We start from the raw sequence: 19,612 nt of genomic DNA on the forward strand, positions 1-19,612 counted from the left end.
TAGGCTAGCTATCTCTGTTTGTATTACATGTTTTCTTATCTTACAAACCAAACTTTTGCAATCGAAGTCATGGTCAAAACATTTTCATTAAAATGATTCCAGAGATCAAAAGTTCATTGAATATCATTTACTACAAAACGACCGCCAGCCTACAGCTGTCAACAACATTTGAAGGTGCATCCATGTTACCATTTAACTGACTTATAATGTTGGCACGACGGACGGAGACCTCTATGAACTGCACTGAGAAACTAAAAGATATACTTATGTATGTATTTACAAATATGTGTAGGTATTCAAATGTACACAACTAAATGCATACATCATTAGTAATGCTGTTAACACCTGAAAACGATACAAAAATTTAATTGAAATTCAAATGATGTCAGCGGCAAGCAAATATGCACATATGTATGTACATATGTATAGACATTAATTGATAAAAAACTAAATAAACTGCGGCGTGCATTGCAAATGTCGGTCACAATGACCAGCCAGCGACACAAAAGGATTTTGTAAGAAAAATAAAGAAAGACTCTCAGTCACAACACACATACCCATACACACGCAAATAATACAAAAGCAAAGCACTTTCATTTTTAATAAATCACACGCATTAAAACTATTTTTTTAATTTTTTCATATGTATGTATGTATGTATAAGTACATTAGTATTAGTGTTGGTGGTGTGCCTACGAGAGACGCATTTAAAATAGTATTGGGCTAAAAGTTTGGTGAAGCATTTAGTGTAACCACCGATGGCAGCAACAGCAGCAAAAGTAGTTAGAAAAAATAGGATTATTGTATGAGGCAAAATGTGCAGCATAAACGTTGAAGAATTCAATTCACACCTGAGCGTTAATATGAACTAATTTTTGTTTTTTAAGCTGATTTATATTTCGCTTTTTTACTGCTGCCTTTTAGTGGAGCAAATCAAATAACATATATGTACATATGTATGTGTACATAGGTAGTACATAGAAGAAATCGAAAGCTGATCGTTGAAGTTGGCGTTGTTGAAATCGGCGCAAATATTGAGTATAGAAAGGAAGAAGTGAAAATTTTAGCAACAGCAATATATTTGCAAATTAAAAAAAAAAAAACAAATCAAGGCAAGTGTTATACATACATACATATCGCACACGATCTTCAAAAGTTACACAACTCAAAATTTGGCATTTTTTAAATTGTGCTCTAAAAAGGTACACAGAGCTTTTTGTTTACCTTGCAGCAAAAGGGTTAAGTCTTCCTTGCCCATATGATTAGCGTGGGCTAAGAAATAGTTTTTCGTATTTTCTGACTAGCGTGTAACTAATTTTGAGTTGTGTCACCTTTGAAGATCGTGTGCGATATGTCTAAAACTTTTTTCACTGGCACGAGTATCTGAAGAATTTTCGTACAACTTAAAGCGTTGTGACGAGGAGTGAAATCATTGATCCGTAGCACACGAAAGGCCAATTGCTTATGAGAAAAAATTTATGATTTATTTTGGAACGAATTTCCGTCATCCCGATCAAACTTGACAAGGGATGACGGAAATTCGTTCCAAAATAAATCATCTTACCACACTGTCGGAAAAATCAACCAACACCAACACACAGAAAAAATTTATATTAGCAGCGAGGGTTTTCTATTTACGCTTATTTTTTACAAAATGGACATGTTAGTATGGGTATATATGTATGTACATTGTATGTATGTATTACTGCAAAACTTAAATACATACTTAGCTACGCATAAACATACTGTCATTCTAGAGTAAGTAAATTACTGTCCAAAGTCCAAACATAAGTTTCATCTATCGCCTCGAACTGCACCAATTTGTATGCGCATGCGCGCACACACCTGTTTGCTGACGGCAACAACTACATATATACATACATACAATCATTTGTCCCACCTCTGCAGCTACGCGTGACAACACCCTCGACGCATAGTCGCACGCCTATACAAACGCATCCCACTTCATAATGAAAACTTTATTTTATTTATAGCTGATCAATTTTTATTATTGACTTCATTATTTAACGTACATGCATACATACATACATATTGGTACCTTAATTCACAGAGGCCCTGACCAACACATTTTTCCAAACTGAGTTTTTTACAGATTTTGGTAGGATGCATTAAAATACACCTTTAATAAAAAATTGTAAAGTGTTAGTACCAAAAACAATGGAGTTGCATGCCACTCTTTAAAACGCGTTACCTGTTTTTGATACTCTTTTTATGTTTTTTTGCTTCTCCTGTAAAATGAAAAATTTGTTGGTTAGGGCCCTTGTGAATTAAGATAACGATATGTATCTTAGGGCGTATCCCAAAACAAAGCTGAATTTGTTCCAAGCAGAATTGTTAAATTTCCATTACGATTAGTAATTATTCATTTTTTTTTTGCATTCTTTAATTTTAATGATTATTTTAATTTCCTTACATAACCCAGCAATTAATAAGTAATTATAATTGAAGATAATCAAAAATAATCATGTTTAATTGCCATTAAAAAATAATCAAATAATCAAATTTAATCAAACATATTTTTTAATTCTTTGATTATTTTTAATTATTTGATCACTTTTAATTAATTAATTTTCCAAATAGACAAAGCTGTGTTTGACAGGCAAATTTTTATAAGTTGCCTTTAGTAATTGAAACCAAATTAACTGTACGAGTAAATACTTGTACTGCAGTTTACAAGTAAATAATGATTCCTTACAGACATTGTCAACTGCCTTTGCTATTCATTAATACTTTCAGAAAGAATTTTGTAGAGGACACATTGGAGCAGATCTTACTTATCTTATAGATATAGATATGCACATTGACCGCATTTTTGTTATTCTCCTTGTGCATTTTTCTATGTTACTGTATTGATTCTCATCATATGTATGTATTATTACAAGTTGAAAATAATTGAAAATAGTTAAAAATAATTAATAATAATAATAAAACCGGGTTTTGAAATAGGTCGAATAATCGGTCACCCTAGTAACTATAGTGTACTCATATTAAATGAAGAGAACTGAATATATTCAACTATATTTTTTTAACTTTTCTCTATTTAATTTGAACATATTTTATAGTGCAAAAGTACTCGAATGTAGATAATTATTTTGGCGACGACCGGTCTACGCGACGACTGTGGTTGTGGCCAGATTCAGAACTTCAAGTGAACACTAATCAAAAAGACAAAGTAGACACATATTAGACGCATCTATTGCACTGTCTACTTTGTCTTTTGTGATTAGTGTTCACTTGACGCTGGCTGATGATGGTGGCTCAGCTGTCAACCGAAATGCATCGGAAAAAAATAAACAAAAAATTTAATTTTTACAAAATAAGTTCGAGTTGTTATTTATGATATTTGCGATCAAAAGATTAAAACATAAAATTAAAAAATTTTAATCATCTGACCACAAGCAGACTCTAAATTTAGTGATTAAATTACTAAAGCGGTTTCAAACAATGTTTGTGCAAAATTTTAGGCCGAGCATTGTAATTTGACCGCAACTTGAAAATTACATTTCCAAAAGTCAACGCAATTTTTTAGATACTTCAAACTTGCACTTTGTTATACTAAAATTAGTTGGGCTATAAAACTACATACTTAGAATTTCTCTAAAAAATCTGAATAAGAAGTTGCAAATTAGTATGCAAATTTATTGAATTTTCCTGAGTTTTGCACAAAGTTTAGAGATTTTGTTTTTATGTTTTTTGGTGAAGTACGAACTATATTTTTATTAAAAAAATATTGAAAATAAATTAGAATAAAAAACTTTGCATATATTGCGAAAAATTCTCTGTGCCAATACTTTTGTCCGGCACTGTATGTAAATAGTATGTTTTTTTTTAATGAAGTTGATGTACTATTAAAAGGTTCATATTTCACACGTACAACAATTTCCTTCCCTAAATAAATAAAATAAAATAAATAAATATACGATTGTAAAGGTATTAACCCTTCGGAGGGCGCGCCGCGGCAAATTAGCCGCAAAAATTTTAATTTGTGGTTTTCAAATACTAATTGTAGTAGCCAGCATCTGTCACTTAGTGACTTTGTAAGTTTTGAGATGCAGCATGGTTCACAGTTAGCTGTTACTTGCTGCGTTATATCGTTCAGTTGATATTTGTATTTGAAAGTTGATGTCTCATACATATATGCGGCTGAATTGTCGCGTCGCCCCTTTTCGTGTACCAAAAAAAATTGAATGCAACTTGCAAAATTTATTTTAAGAAAGTTGGAAAAGTGAGTTGGTGATAAGAGTCTAAATCGAAATTCTTATTTTGTAAGTTATACTTTGCGTACACATTATTGTAACTATTATGATATTCATATTCTTAGGTTTTAGAGAAAAAAAGGATGTTTTGAAACTTATATTGAAGCGAACCAGCTACGCAACAGAAATTTAAACCAGGAGTATGTGCCAGGAATAATAAAACAAAAATTTGTTGTATTAATTGTAACAAAAATGTTTGCAGAAAACAAGCATATTTCACAATGTGTAGAATGTATCAACACCACTGTTGATGATGAAGGATAAAAATTTAAAAAAATAATGCTTATATGTTCCAGTATAAACACAAATTATTCAAATGTTCTATTTGAATAATTTTTCGACATAAATAAATAAAAAAAAATGCAGTCAACCTTTGAGATGCACCTTGCGTCTAAAATGCCGCGGCGCGCCCTCTCGTGTAACTTTCAAAGCGCGCCCACCGAACTGTTCTGAATTTTTTCTTCTAAATCAAAGCGTGCCATGTTAATATACAAAAAATTATAAAAAATAAAAAATTGAAATTGGAAAAAATAAAAATTGATGCAACTTTCTTTCCTAGTAAATTTGTTTGCTTCTCGAAGCATTGATCCATCCTTTGCAAGGCCCAGTAATCAGCGGTCGTGCTGCCGAGTTGGGCGAACGTTCCAAAAGCTGCTACTCAATCGCTTGTTTTGTATGGGAAAAGGTTTCACATGGAAATGGATTTTAACAATTCAGAATTTTTGTGAGAAAAAATTAAAAATATTTGACATTTTCGAGACCAAATAATTTGAAAATAAATCAAATCAGCTGCTCTACTGATACTACCTGTTCAATGTACCTTGGTACATACTTTATATTTCACTTTTAGAGCCAACATTTGTTTACTACAGTTTGAGAAGCACTACGCTATCAGCAGCAGGAGAAGCTGCAAAGTAAACAGAGCGGCAGAGTGCAATCATTGCAATTGCATCTCACATTCACATTCACACGCACAAAGTGACTTTCATCAATGCGCTCTCGCACACCAGCTAGCCACTCTCAATTAGAACCAAAACAAAAAACAGCTGATGATAAGTTAAAGGTAAAAGCAAACGAAAGTTGCATTTGAAGTTACATTCACAGATAAACTCCGTTGCTGAGGGAATGGAGAAGAATGGAAGGAAAGTCTAAATTTCCGAACATAAATATGTACATATGTATGTGCATACGGTTGACTTCAAATGCAAGGCGAAGATTGTGCCTATATGCAAATAAATGATAAATAAAACAAATTTAATGCATTTATACAAAAAAGTAAAAAACTTCATAAGTTTTATCATTGTGAGTTGTGAAGCGAGTTGCATAATGAAGCAAAGGCCAACCAGATGAATTAGATGCAAAAATAAATTCGAAAAAATATGACGGCGATGATCAACTAAAAACTTGTAATTGCATAGACACTTTTTAAAGTGTATTTGCGCAAAAAAGCGTCGGAACAGGAGAGCAACTGCTATTATGAAAATGTGATAAAAAAACATACAAAAATCTATAGCTGTGGGGAAGTGAGCATATGACTTAACGGAGGCTATGAGCAAATATCTAGAGTCCCAGATATGTGTGAAGAAAAAGAGAGCGATGGAACTTGAAATCGCACCTGTCTTACTTTTGGCCATCGACTTTTCTTACATCATTATCCATCTCCATTATCATCATCATGATTATTTGCGACATGCCATTTCTTTCCGCCGCTCCAATCAAACATGCATACATACATTTACTATACATTGCATGTACGTTCATAAATACCTATACTTTTTCCTACCAGCAGCGCCAGTTCATGTCCACACTTTTACGCTTAACGCACAAACAAACCAGAAAACAACAGCCAGACGCATGAATTAACAGCCAACCGTACATGCATATCCAACGAAAGCGAAACGAACGAAGAAAGAAGCCAAAGCAACAGTGGTAACTGCCAGCAGCAATAAATTAAGTAAAAAAAAAATAAACCAAAGCCACTCGCTGGTTAGTCGGCCAGCAACAGGCGACTGCATTAATTTCACTTTCGTTTGCAGCGCAACGATCATGGTAACTGCAGTGTACAACAAAAACGGAAAACACAGCAACAGTGTGACTATCGTTTTTGTTGTACCAACAAGGCAACTTTTTTAAATGCTGCTACTACTGGCTGCCCCACAAGCGAAGCAACCACAGCATGCCGCACAGAAAGACAACTTCCCAAGCGCAGCCAATGCACCTTGCCTATAAGGAAGCAACGCAAAGCGACGTCATCGCATACAACATTAAGGATGATAATGTTGTTGATGAACACGATCCGTTGGTAATGATGACAAATGTAACAACACCACCACAGACTAAAGTATGTGGAATCAATTGAGCGCGGCAAAGAAATACCAGCGTTTCCATTTGGGAGTGCACGGTATTTACTTTATGTAAATATTTGTGCAGCTTAAACTTCAAATGACAAACAAAAATCTGCATCAACTTAGAGTAGTAAGCGCCACTAGCCACTTTGTGGGCATGCTCCAAAGAGTAAAGGGGTGAAAGTCCAAGTTGGTCAGTGGCAGAGAGCATGGGGTCTTGTAAATATGCAACTCCTACATTTTGGCAAATTACTAGCAAAATAGAATAAAGTTTTAAATCCTCAACTTTGGATTCCGAAATTCCATGGCAGCTGCATTTTTTTTATATTTGAAACGCCTTGTTGCGCTCCATGCACCTTATTGTTTTTGGTCGAAATTACAACATACGAAGTCACAAAATATCGTGTTATTATTGGATAAGAAACATACTCTTCAGTTCTATTTTAAATCTTCAAGTTTATAATCATAAATATTTTATAATATTTTATATTTTAAATTTCACTTCAACTCATAATTAACTAAGAGCTCCGTTTTAGATATAATATTATATCGCAAGCTGATTGTTATAAAGTTTAAATAAATAGGTGTTTTTTTATTAAAATACAGTTGTGTATGTTAAAACTTAGTGCTATTTTCTTTATCAACAGAAATTTATTTATGTACATTAAAATTATTTTTTATCAAAGAAGACTTTCTTTTGTAAAAGTTGTTATGTTATTGTTTGTGACAGGTAGTTGAGTTGCCTCAAAGAAATAGTTTGTTTTGCCACTTACCAAATACGTAAAACAATCCTGTCCTGCTGTTATGGCATTGTGACGTTGCATTACCACCCCTGCTCCATGAAAGCTGCGTTGTGGCAACAACGAGGACATGTTGCCTACACTGCTTTTTCCAAGTAGAGCAGCAGCAGTGACCGCGCTTGAACAAAACGATCTGTTGATTTTTTGTTGTAAAAATAATTGACAAAGATATTTTTGAGTTTGGTGGCTTCGCGAACCGACAACACTGTAAAGTCCTCGACGACCGGAAGTGCTTAAACATGCCATTTTTACAAATTAGTATTTTAATGTTGTAAAAATTTTCGAAATTCTTTTCTAAAACCCCTGCCTTGGCGTTTTATTTTTTGTTATTCTACCTTTATTCTCGTAGGATATGTTATAAGGGTTTAACAAATAGTATTTTGACCCTTCATTGATGTTCACTTTTTGTGTTTTCGTTTTTTTTTTTTATTGTTTCCGTCTTTTAACCGTATTTTATAATTTTTTATTTATTCATAACAGGACACATGCCACTTTATATATTTTCTTATTTTGTTTTTATTTTTAATTACTATTTTAGAAAGTAATCTTAGTATGTTTTATTTAAAACTTGCGTTTCTTTTTAACATCGATGAGCACTTCCAAACTATTTTGAATAGGTTTTGAAATTTGCTGTACACGAGGTGTTTGTAAAATTAAATGCAAACGGCGATCAAAGACTGACTTAGTAACTGAAGTACGCCAAAGACGACCACGGAACAACGATTGCTTGCGTCTGAACCCAGCAACTCCAACAAAGTGTCTGTTGTAGCTGACAACGTTTGTGGCTCACGCAGGTTATTACATTGCGGTAGCAGCCAAGAAGTTAGGTAGCTCAAAAGAGAGCTTAAGGAACGGCTGCGTAGACAATGGAAACTCGTTCATTTGCCTCGCTAAGCTAAGCTGCGCTAGTTTGCGGCCGCGCTGTGGTGAAATTTTATGAGCCATATCACTTCGGAATTAAAGCTGCATAGGTAGTGGTGCGGTTGAAGCAGCTTACAGCGAGGTGGATTTGGGGTGCCTAGGTTGACCAAAAGTGTTTGAAGTTGGCTCTAATTTGAGCGAAGCTAGTGGCACATGCAAAAGGTACGAAAGCTTATTCCCCAGGAGCCGGTGAAGCACTCAGCGCTATATACTATAAATACTGCTGGAACTACTAGCTTCAATGTGGCTTATAAAGCTTGTAATCCATGAAATCCACAATGTAGCACATTTACATAAGTTGAACCATTTATTTAAGCTTCAGAAATGTAGATAGTTTTTCGCACTCATTTGCTTTTTTTTTGATTATTTAACTGGCTAAAAAGTCAAATTGGAATTGGACTTGACGTAACTTGTATTTTTTCTTTGATTTTACCCTTGTCAATCTATTAACCATATGTAAAAACAGCTGATCGCGTTTCTTGTTAGCGGGCACCATCTACGGGTCGACCTTTATGCGGGCTAACCGATTCGGCCTTCTTAATTTTGTCCCTAACCCGACGTTTACATGAGACTTTTGGAAAGACATTTAAGGTCGGTGTTATGCAGACAAACGTTTGTTTGCTAAATAAATGGCGGCTGCATAGTTTGCTCGGGGGTGGTTATATCGAGTTTTGCCCTAATCTTTGAAGCTCCTACCGCCTAGATTCGGTTCTCCTACTTTCGGTATCACAGCAATTTTTGTGTATAGCAACAATTATCTAAAACTTTTGTATATGACAATACCAAATTTGCTTCAGTTTGTCCAAAGAACGTAAATCAAAAGAACGTAAACGAGCTATCGCGAACCGGTTAGGGACCAAATAGCGAAGGTACAAAATGTAGGACTGGCAAAGAACGTAATTCTATAACTTTACCTTCTTTGGTTTGACCAAACAAAATTAGTTTGCTGGGAGAGTCGCCAAACCAAAGAAGGTAAATTTATAGAATTACGTTCTTTGCCAGAACGCACGTTTTGTACCTTCGCTATTTGGTCCCTAACCGGTTCGCGATAGTCGTTTTGGACCCAAACCGTTTCTGTTGTATTTCTCCTTGATCTAGGAAACAGCTGATTTTGCTGTCACTTTGTTTTTCTTTTACTGCTGGGGTTTTATAAAAAATTTGGTTTATTTTTTATATAAAAAATTGTTCTTAAAAATGTCGCGAACTTTCTACTTAGGGCTCCGAAACTTTCTTTACCGCCTCGAGAATTTGCTGCAGATCGGCTACAAAGGCCAACCGCCAAGTGAGTTTACCAAGCGATTCCCCGAAGAAGGAGGTTATTTAATCAATTTTATTTTTGCAGCGCAATTTGCATTGGCCGGTATGCCTAGTATTAACGTGAACGCCAGACGAATTGTTGCAGAGTCTGACAAGCCCGATAGATTTAGCCTTAAAGAACTCTTAGGTGATGGCATCTTCTGGGCCGTGCCGAAACATCGACGCACAATTGAGAAAAGACTTAAGCGGAAATTTGGCTTGCCTGGATACAATTGGAAACCATTGATCACTAAAACAAATCTACGCACGTGCAACCAATGTGGCCATGACCACGAATTGGGAATTCTTTGCCGTAAGTTGCGTTATATGCCCTTAATGAAACACTGGACTTGAAACGCTTTAATTGCAGCTCACTGCTACAAAAAGGTAGAGCTGGAAACTCGTTTGATGCAAGAAAAAATTCAGGAAAAGTTAGGTCTAGAACCTGTAGAACACGAAGTCGTCGTACTCTACGAGGGTGAGCAACTAGAAGGATCTGTTGATGCTGCTAACAAAAAGAACGTGCGTGTTGTAGAAATGGAAAAGGCACGTCCCGTTTGGTTTAGCAAGAACCTCATGCAGAAGACCACTGTGCAACCAGCAAATACAAAAGAAGTTAAGCCCTCTAATTTGGGTTAGGCAAGAACATGTGTCTAAAATTATTAAAAAATAGTTAACAAATTTCGTAAATTTAACTATTTTATTTCGTCGTAAAGTAATGTTGAGTAGTATTTATTTGTTTAAGGAATCCATTATTGAAATCCTGTGCGGTCATTACTTTCTTCCCTTCGATACGTAGCTGATGTATCTCTACATAAGAGTCGGCAGCACAACGTACTAAAAGACAGCGTTTTTTGCGGTCGTAGTAAAAACCGCCGCACTCTACATTCCTTAGAACGTCAGTTAACTTCTGTGGGACTGGTAATTGGACATGAATCAGTTGCACGATTTTATTTTGAAATATCGTGTTCAAGTTTTTGTAACCAAAAAGTGCACGAAATTTTCTATGCAGTTGTTCAGCACTAATCTGAGCCCAATTCACTTCCGTAATAGTAGTCGTTATTTTGGGTGCTTTGAAAAGAAAATGCAGATTTAAGTATAAAATCGAATGGTGCCTCTTTCAATATTATGATTACCAAATGTAGCGAAGTCATTATTTTGTCTTGTTGTATTTTCTAGATAGCGAGGAAATTCTTGTATAGTAGTGACGAGCAAATTAGCGCCCGCTATGGCCAATTGGTTATGTAATTCTGGCATGAGAATACCATCTTGTATGACCACTTCTTGCTGGGCTAGAATCTAAAACAAAAAACAAGTAATTTGGTATGGGAACTTACGACTACGAAAGAATTTCACACACTTACGTCTCCCACATCAAAGTGTTTGGGCTCTATTTTCATTATGGATACTCCCGTTTTCGCATCTCCATTCATTAAGGCATATATAATAGGCGCAGCACCACGCCATCGCGGCAATAGACTGGCATGTACGTTAATCATGCCACTGTAAGTTGAAAGCAAACTTCTTATTAAAATGTTTGGTATAGTTTGTTAGATCTGCTTGCATTTCTGCATTTAATAACTTTTATATCCAACTTTGGGGGAAAACCATGCACAACTATCAATAATTTTAACTCACTTTGGAAATGCTCTAATTATTTTCTCTGGTATTAAATGACCAAAGGAGACCACAACACCTAAATCATATCCTCCACAGATATCTGGCACGATAGGCCAGCGATGAAGCGGAAGGCGGTGATGTTCGGCGTACGTACGTACACAATTAGCAGGATTTTTAAAAGATGTTACTATGCCTAATGATTTGCTGTCCAAACTGCAATAACGGTGAAGGCATAACGATATAAACAAATTCAATTTTAAATTGGATATATTCTCAAGTACATACCAGCTTTTGTGAAGCGCTTGGAGGCTGGGCAGAGAAAATGCATCCGTCCCGAAAAACAGCACTTTTAACTTCCCGTTTGTCAAAACAGCAGGAACCGCTTGTTTACATTTCCAACGTTGATGCTTCAGAAGTGCACTGACACTTTCATTTATTTTTCTGCGATATTTGAAGAAATTTAAATAAAATTTTGGGCTACAAATCATAGTTGACTCTAGTTATACAAATTAGAATGCAACAGCCATGGCAACAGCTGACCTGCTCGGAGACGACATGAGCTTGAAATGCATTCCACCTTACTTAACGCAGGGACGTTCAGTAAAAAAAAAAAACAATAACTAACTAAAAATTTCAAAACAATAAAATGTGCATTTCATACTCTTTGATCGATTTTAAAATGTGTGTATTAATATCGGCATTGATTATTTAAATAACAACAGCACATACAATATACATAACTCTAATTAAAAATTCCTATTCGTCAGGGTTTAAATTAAAAAAAAAATCGGAATCGAGTTCAATGAACCACCTTAATGATTATTTTATTAAGAATTTAGGTTTGAAGCAGGTAAGGGAAATGTCAAGTTGTTATGCATTTTGCTTCACATTCAACTTCTCGTCATCAGTCAGATTTTCACTTTGTTTTATCTTTGTTTTATTGAATTATTTTGTTATATATCAAAGATATTTCTAAATGATCTGCACAATTTAGAACTTAGCCGGAGTATTAAAAGTAATCATCGAAATTCGCTTTGAATAAAACCTAGAGCAAATACAATGGAGTCGGAACCAAGCTCCTGCAATACGCTGGCTTCCGAATATGCATTGCGTGTGGCGTTGCAAACTATGAAGGAACGTTGCCTAGTGCTCCAGAGACGGCTGACTGTGTTGGAAGAAGATAACCAAGGGCTGCGAGAACGTGTTGAGCAAGGAAAACCGGCATCCCTTTCTCAAAACAATAATGGCGCCATGGACGGCGAAGCTGCTGAACTGATGCAGTTGCGTGTTCACGTTGCCGAATTAAATCGTCAAAAGCAACAACTGAGTGAGCACATAAATATGGTTTCAAACGAAAACCGAAAGCTTTGGTCCCGCCTTTCACAAATAGCCAAAGATAAAAGCGGGCGCACAGGTGTCACAAACGAACAAGATATTTTAGGTAACGTGGGAGACCAAGATGACTTGCAAGCAAGCCCCCAAAATGGCAATGGTGCAAGTCAAAACCTTATACGTTCTAAAACATTTACACAACATTCACCTAACCCTAATCTACGCCACAAGCTAATTCCTAATGGCTCCGAACTAAGCATGGAAGAAGTTGCGCTTGATGGCTGTGATAAAAACGGTGAAGTAGGTGAGGAAAATAAGGATTACGTAACAAGCGCAGATGGAGAGTTAGGCTTCGCTTACCTAAACGTTGATGACGGTGCTAGCGAAGCTAGTAGTAACGAAGATGCAGATTTTACTTCTGTAGCTAAGAAATGCATTGACGGCTTACAGGAAATGCGTCGGGAAGCGATTAAGCAACAACAGGAACTGAATTCAGCACTTGCTGTGCTCGAAAGCAAAATTGGTAAGTTTACTATGCTTTACATATTACTTAAAAAAAAATGCTTAAAACACCCTTTCAATGCATCCATCTTTGCAGCTCTGCAACCGTGCACAGATTGTGTAAAAAACAAAAAGAAACCAGAAACAGCTGACAAAAGCCTTGAAACAGATGAGAGCCTCAGCGAAGGCTTGAATGCTAGTAAGCAACCTGAGTTTAACGGTGTGAAGGCGTGCCATCGCCACGACGAATCTGAAGAAGTATATTCATGTTCCAACGAACCGGAGGACGAAACTTTTCTAGGTGTCGATGCCTATTACGATAAAGTACAAGACGTATTTAATATCGAGCCAAGTGATCGCTTGTGTCCATTATGTGGAAAGAAATTTGATAACACTGTGCCGTGGGAGACGTTCCAGCTGCATGTTGAGTCACATTTCATTGATAGAGATGTAGATTTCTGACAAAACCCAAAAATTTACTTTTCCTCAGAGCTATGAGAGGAATTTTGATTAAAATGAGAATATACTATTGCGTGCTTGTTGTTAAAATGGACTGATTTTGTTGAAGAAAATTTTTGTTTCGCAATTATGATTGTGCGTACAATAATTAAAAGGTTTTAAGAATTTTATGTATGTATGTTTTTGTTTGCGTTGTGCAAATTTAATACTGAAAGCTCTTTAAATTTTATACACATACGGGCAGGTTCTGCAATTCACTTCCGAGTGAATTTCAACCCCTGCCAATTTGAATTCAAAGCGAGTTTGATTGAAATTCACTGGAAAGTGAATTGCAGAACCTGCCTGATAACATTATAATTTCCAAGGACTTCGTATAAAAAAATATATTTAAATATATTTTTAATTAAATTATTTAAATATATATATTTAAAAATATGGCATTTCAATTGAATACAAAGCAAATGCAAAGGTTTAAGAAGATGTCTCACTGTCAAAACTAGTAGTTGCACGAGTACAGACATACACATATTTAATTCCATAGTAGCTTTAAGTTAACTTAGTACCTAAAGTTATGAGAAAGTGAAAAATGAAAAATAAAGGTTAGATATATCTCAGATGCACCACAATATCCTATACTTTTCTTAACCCGACCGAAAGAATTTTCTATGTCCTCTTTAATGTGTGGTCATTATAATTCCCCCTACTATCAGTTCTTTGTACCGGATTGAGTGGGACTTACCCGATCAGAGGCAGTTGTTTTGGCGATATAACGCGGCCAAACTCATTGCAGCATTGTTTCTCCGCAAACTTTTGCTTCTGGCTTGCATTGAGTTCAACTGCGGCCCAGAAAATAATTTCTGCTCATAGCTCAAAAAATACTACACCAAGGGCCCATTTCGGTTAAATAAAAGACTTGCAACGGATGGAGTCATCTAAGACCCGTTTCTTCCTTTAAGGTTGTCGCCAACACAACGCACAGTACAATTTGGTAAAAGGGGCAAAATCAGGTATCTTGATAACGAGAAAAGATAGCGAAACAAATGTAATGGTAATTTAAAGATTTTGAGATGCAGAGTTCCGGAAAAATTATCTAGTTGGGTAAAATAAGTATCGTGGCCTTTAAACTGACCTTCAAGTGGGTTTTAAATTTTTTTCTTTTGTGACCTGAAACCAGTATGCAGTGACCCTTTTTTAAAAACCGAAATAAATAAAAAAAAACATCACATTATAGGGTCGATTTCGAGATACATTACATTCTTATTTTAGATTACATGATTACAATATCATACTAAAATTTAATGGGCTATAAAACTGCATTCAAAAAAAACTGGAGAAAAAGGTTCAAAACTTTTAGGAAAGTTCGTTAAATTTTCCTTCATTTTGTATACAGTTTGAAGCTTTGATTTATATCGTTTTATAACATGAACCCTATTAAAGAAAAAATAAATAACAAAAAAATTATAGCTTGCAAATCAATGTGAATGTTAAAAACAAAGGTGTACGCAGATATGTACATTAGACTGCATCACCAAAAAAAGGTGCTATATATTATTATATTTTAAGACGTCCACCAAAATATTTCGGAAAAATATTAAGATTTAAGCGAGCTGAACCGATTTGAAAATACCTCCAAAAATGGAGTTTTTATGAATAAAAAGGGTTTCTTAAAGAACATAAAGAAATAAAGAAGTCCCCACAGATGACAAAACAGATTCAGCTTAAAAAATCTGCATACAAATATTTAAAAATCTTTTCAACAGAATCGTAAAAATGAGATTTTTGATGCTGTCTTTTTTTACTTTTTTCAAAGATTGTTTTACGAAAAACTTAAATAACTGGACCAAAACTATTCTGATTTAGACTTATGGGATTTCGGTAGAAAGGTATTTTCCCACTATTTTTACTTATGTGCAAAAAAAAGTCATTCGTGTCCCATTTTTTTTTTTCAAATACCAACGCATCTTAATTCAACTAAACTTATGTTCGTTCATCCTACCTTTCTCTTTCAACCTTTGAATGAGCTTTTTAGCAAAAAAGGGCGAGAAAATACCTTTCCAATGATACCTCACAAGTCTAAATCTGAAGAGAGAACTGAACCTATTCAAGTTTTTCTTATACCAATCTTTGAAAAAAGTTAAAAAAAACAGCATCAAAAATCTCATTATTACGATTCCGTTAAATTTTTTTGTATGTTTTTAAAATATTTTTATGTCAACTTTTTAAGCTTAAACCGTTTTGTCATTTAAGGGGATTTTTTTAAAAACATCTTTACGAAGCTATTTTTATTCATAAAAAAACTCCATTTTTGGAGGTATTCTCAAATCGGTCCAGCTCGCTTAAATTTTAATATTTTTCCGAAATATTTTGGTGGACATCTTAAAATATAATAGATTTTATAATTCCAATGGAAAAACTGTACCGATTTTTTTTTTTTGTATGGGGACTGATGCAGTCTAATGTACATATATGTATGTATGTGAGTGAGTTTATGTACCCAGTGGGAAAATGTAATGTATAGTAATCGAAAAAATAATCAGTAAAACAACCCTTTTCACAATCGAAAATGTATTTTTTTCCCCAGGGCGAAGTCCTAAGAAAAGTGGGGCATTCAATGTTGCTTTACCTAGTATCGAGAAATGATTGTGATTTAATATGAATTTTTTGCGACTTTTTGGATACATTAGAATGTTGATTACATAGTTAGCAGTAATATTGTCGAGAACGCATAAGAAATAAATTATATTATTTATCTTGCATTTATAAATCACTTAACCGTTACTTTCTTTTTAAACTTTAATATAACTTAGATATATTAATTATAATAAAACTACAGGATCATATTATTGTTGTAATTCTAAACCCAAATATGCCATAAAATTAATGTTTTGTTTACAGCAGTCAAATCAACTGCCAATTTCTCCAAAAATACGAAAATCATTTAAAAAAAAAAACACTATGAATTTAAGTAACAGAAAATACTTTAGAACGCCAGAGAATTTATTTTTAACAATATTTTGGTACAAAAATAAAATATAGTTCACCAAAAATAAAAATATATTCGTTTTAACATGAGTGTACACACGTTGACGGAGGTGGAGACTTACTCCGAGAATTCGATCATGTTCTCAACACATGTAGTATAAAATACCCTTATAATATCATTGTACTCAGGAACCAATAAATGATTTAATGTCGAAGAATTATTTACATTTCAGTTTAAAATTACTATTAATATCATTGGACTTTACCAAATTTTGTGTAAGTGGTTGACATTTTTCATGAGCTTTCAAGCGTACATATGTATGTGCATACATGCTTGCATAGCTACAAACCCTTATCTTGTAAACTGTTTGAGCCTTTAATTGCTTTGGGTGCGTATTTTTCTGAAACCGGAACCACTTTACTGTGGCGTGTGTGTGTGTTCCTACGCACAAGCATATATGTATGTATGTATGTATGTACGCATATGTACACGCACAACAGAACATTCATTCTTTCACTAGCGCCGCTTCGATTTCATAGTCAGCATTCGTATGTATGCTGGAGCAAACCGCACACAAAAACAGTTTTGGAGCTTATGGCCGATTGTGAATTCGATCTCTCAAGCTTTGCTCTTTTGAACCGCCTCCAATACGGTACTCTATTTTATGGTATTTCGGATATAAATTGAATGCAGACTCCGCAAACACTTAAGTTAACCGTACCAATAAACGCGTTGCAACGCTGGCGTGTGGCTATTTTTTTAATGCCTGCAGATTTTTTACTTTCGATTTTAACGAAAATATTTGTGCTGTCTTTTGTGACGATCGATTTTACTGTGTTTTAAAATGGTTGTTAAAAGGCCGTTGTTACTATGGCTACAGTTGTTGGCTGGTAATGATTTACTTGAATTCTTTCATTAATAGATATAAACGCAAAATGGCAGTGAAAAGAATATTTTGAATGTTGAAAAATAAGAGAAAATTAATTTTTATTAACTGAAAAAATAAAATAAAACTTAAAGTGAACTAATACATATAAACAATAATAAAAAATATAAACAACAATATAAAACAGAGTACATACGTCCATTTACATACATACATACCTCATAATCAATTAAAAATTTTTTTAAGTAACTCCTGCAGAAGAGATTATCAGCTCTTCTTCTATAAAAACAATTACTAGAAAACAATCGGTATTTGACCTACATAAGGCAGAATTTTTTTTTGTATTTAAAGCTTATCGTTGCTTGACGAGCAATACTTCATAACTATCCGCCAAATTCACTGCCAAGTACGATGTGACAGAGAAATAAATTTAAATTTCGTTACCGCGTCTCAATGGTTGCCTATTCCACAAATTTAGTGGTAAATAATTATAGTAGAAACTCATATTTGGTAAGCTCAATTAGAAATCCATTCAATTTTTTTTTTAAGAGATTGAGTCATAATTAAAATAGTAATTTCTCCGTTTATCGAAGTTAGCCTCCAAAATCGAGCTTCGAGTCCTTCGAAGTTCGAAATTGGACCTTTGGTAAAAAATTATTTTTAATTACTGTATGTAAACTACTAAAAAAAAAAGTAAAAACATAGTCGTGGTACACCTTTTGCTCTTATTTAAACGGTATATAACTTTTTGTATATACTCATATATTACAGGTAGCAAAAAATTTGCTGAAAGGTAAATAACAGCTTTCTGTACATTTAATCTCAAAAATGCCAAATTTTGAGTTGTGACCCTTTTGAAGACGGTGTGCGATATGTATATATGTACAAGTGTATTGCTATAATTAGTTTATTTCGCGCTTTATTAGCATCTAGAGATAAAGAAAAAAAAAATTTTGCACATTTTACTACTTTTGATTTATTTTTAGTCACTTCTATTTTTCTTGGATTATCTCATTCAAAACGATTTATTGATTTCTTTTTTATGTTTCCGTTTACAAATACTAGCACGTCAATTTACGAATCAGCCTGCTCCTCCTGAATGGGATTACCGGGATACAAATAGCTGGGTTGCAGATTATCCGCAATGTGGAGGAACACGACAGTCACCGATAAATTTGGACAATCGCGGTGTAAGTGTGGAGGGCATTGCATTAGTGTTATTGTTGTTGGGATGCGTATTACATATATATGTACACAAGGGTGGCCCAAAAATGCACAGAAAAATCAATTACTTGGTAATTTCTTTCCGCCACCAACCAGTAGCTCGTTTCTGTAACTATTAACTACCGATTACTTCTCTACTGATAGAGAATATACGTCATTCTCTACTACTCAAATCTACTACATATCTACATATAGCTACTACTAGCAGTAGAGAACATGGCGGCGAATTCATTTATGATAGAACCTTCCAAAACGTTACTCAGAATATAGGAAATTTGAATAACGTATTTTATAAATTAACCCGTTTTTTCCCCTAATTTTCAGATTATTGGGTCAAATATTCCCCCATTGCAATTCCAAAACTACGCAAAGTCTTTTTCTCGTGGACTAACATTGGTAAATAACGGACTTAGAGGTAATCAATGCCAATAACTAATGCCCATTGGAAATTTAACCATTTACTCCATTTCCCCTTATCAATAGCGGACATCGCAATACCCGAAACTGTTCGTGGCACACGACCAACCATTAGCGGTGGTCTGCTGAATGATGTCTACGAAGCGCAATCGGTGCATTTCCATTGGGGCTCGCCAGGTGGTGTTAAGGGCTCTGAACATACTGTAAACGGCAACCATTATGATGCCGAAATTCATATTGTGCATAAAAATATGAAGTACGGCAATGAAGAAGAGGCTATGCGATTTCCAGACGGTCTGGCTGTGCTAGGCATTATGATTAAGATTGCGGATGTAAGTTTGCGGACATTTATAAAAAAAAATTTTAAATGAAAATCACCACTTACTTAATATCACAGAACCCTAACAGGCACTATCCGGGTCTGAATAAGGTTTTAAACAAATTACCGAGAATTGCAGTGGCTGGAACTAATACAACTATGAATCACAAATTAGCTCTCAACCACTTCCTAGGGGATGTAGATACGACTAATTTTTTCGCCTACAGAGGTG

The 19,612-nt window shown here is 34.7% G+C and overlaps 5 protein-coding genes across 6 annotated transcripts in view; 3 read left to right on the forward strand and 2 right to left on the reverse strand.

Annotated features, from left to right (window-relative positions):
- LOC118736935 (decaprenyl-diphosphate synthase subunit 1) overlaps positions 1–7,906 on the reverse strand; it is a 101,261-nt gene extending 93,355 nt beyond the window's left edge. The window contains exon 1 of the mRNA XM_036467089.1: positions 7,396–7,906. Coding sequence (XP_036322982.1) covers positions 7,396–7,668 — 273 coding nt within the window. The 5' untranslated portion in view covers positions 7,669–7,906. The remainder of the gene's footprint in view (positions 1–7,395) is intronic.
- Positions 7,907–9,409: 1,503 nt separating this feature from the next.
- Positions 9,410–10,329, forward strand: LOC118736937 (39S ribosomal protein L32, mitochondrial). Its single transcript, XM_036467093.1, has 3 exons — positions 9,410–9,625; positions 9,686–9,952; positions 10,010–10,329. Exons 1-3 carry the CDS (start codon positions 9,538–9,540, stop codon positions 10,276–10,278), a joined length of 624 nt encoding a protein of 207 aa, XP_036322986.1. The 5' UTR covers positions 9,410–9,537; the 3' UTR covers positions 10,279–10,329.
- On the reverse strand, positions 10,321–11,831 carry LOC118736936 (methionyl-tRNA formyltransferase, mitochondrial). 2 transcript variants are annotated; one of them, XM_036467092.1, is made up of 6 exons: positions 11,800–11,831; positions 11,545–11,700; positions 11,278–11,472; positions 11,004–11,142; positions 10,776–10,938; positions 10,321–10,710 (listed from the first exon to the last, which is right to left on the reverse strand). In XM_036467092.1, the coding sequence occupies exons 1-6, from the start codon at positions 11,829–11,831 to the stop codon at positions 10,340–10,342; spliced, it is 1,056 nt and encodes a 351-aa protein (XP_036322985.1). In that variant the 3' UTR covers positions 10,321–10,339. The 2 variants fall into 2 exon arrangements, with proteins under 2 accessions (XP_036322985.1, XP_036322984.1); XM_036467091.1 differs by lacking the exon at positions 11,800–11,831 and having other exon boundaries at positions 11,545–11,792.
- A 299-nt stretch (positions 11,832–12,130) lies between these two features.
- Positions 12,131–13,721, forward strand: LOC118736938 (protein spindle-F). The gene is made up of 2 exons (XM_036467094.1): positions 12,131–13,114; positions 13,190–13,721. The coding sequence occupies exons 1-2, from the start codon at positions 12,319–12,321 to the stop codon at positions 13,552–13,554; spliced, it is 1,161 nt and encodes a 386-aa protein (XP_036322987.1). The 5' UTR covers positions 12,131–12,318; the 3' UTR covers positions 13,555–13,721.
- Positions 13,722–17,378: 3,657 nt separating this feature from the next.
- Positions 17,379–19,612, forward strand: part of LOC118737932 (carbonic anhydrase 6) — a 3,186-nt gene continuing 952 nt past the window's right edge. The window contains exons 1-5 of the mRNA XM_036468759.1: positions 17,379–17,424; positions 18,486–18,610; positions 18,969–19,059; positions 19,128–19,393; positions 19,459–19,609. Of these exons, the coding sequence (XP_036324652.1) occupies positions 17,379–17,424; positions 18,486–18,610; positions 18,969–19,059; positions 19,128–19,393; positions 19,459–19,609 (679 nt within the window). The remainder of the gene's footprint in view (positions 17,425–18,485; positions 18,611–18,968; positions 19,060–19,127; positions 19,394–19,458; positions 19,610–19,612) is intronic.

Source organism: Rhagoletis pomonella, unplaced genomic scaffold, assembly GCF_013731165.1.
Source record: "Rhagoletis pomonella isolate Grant_MI unplaced genomic scaffold, Rhpom_1.0 Rhpom_scaffold_00004, whole genome shotgun sequence".
NCBI classification, from domain to species: domain Eukaryota; kingdom Metazoa; phylum Arthropoda; class Insecta; order Diptera; family Tephritidae; genus Rhagoletis; species Rhagoletis pomonella.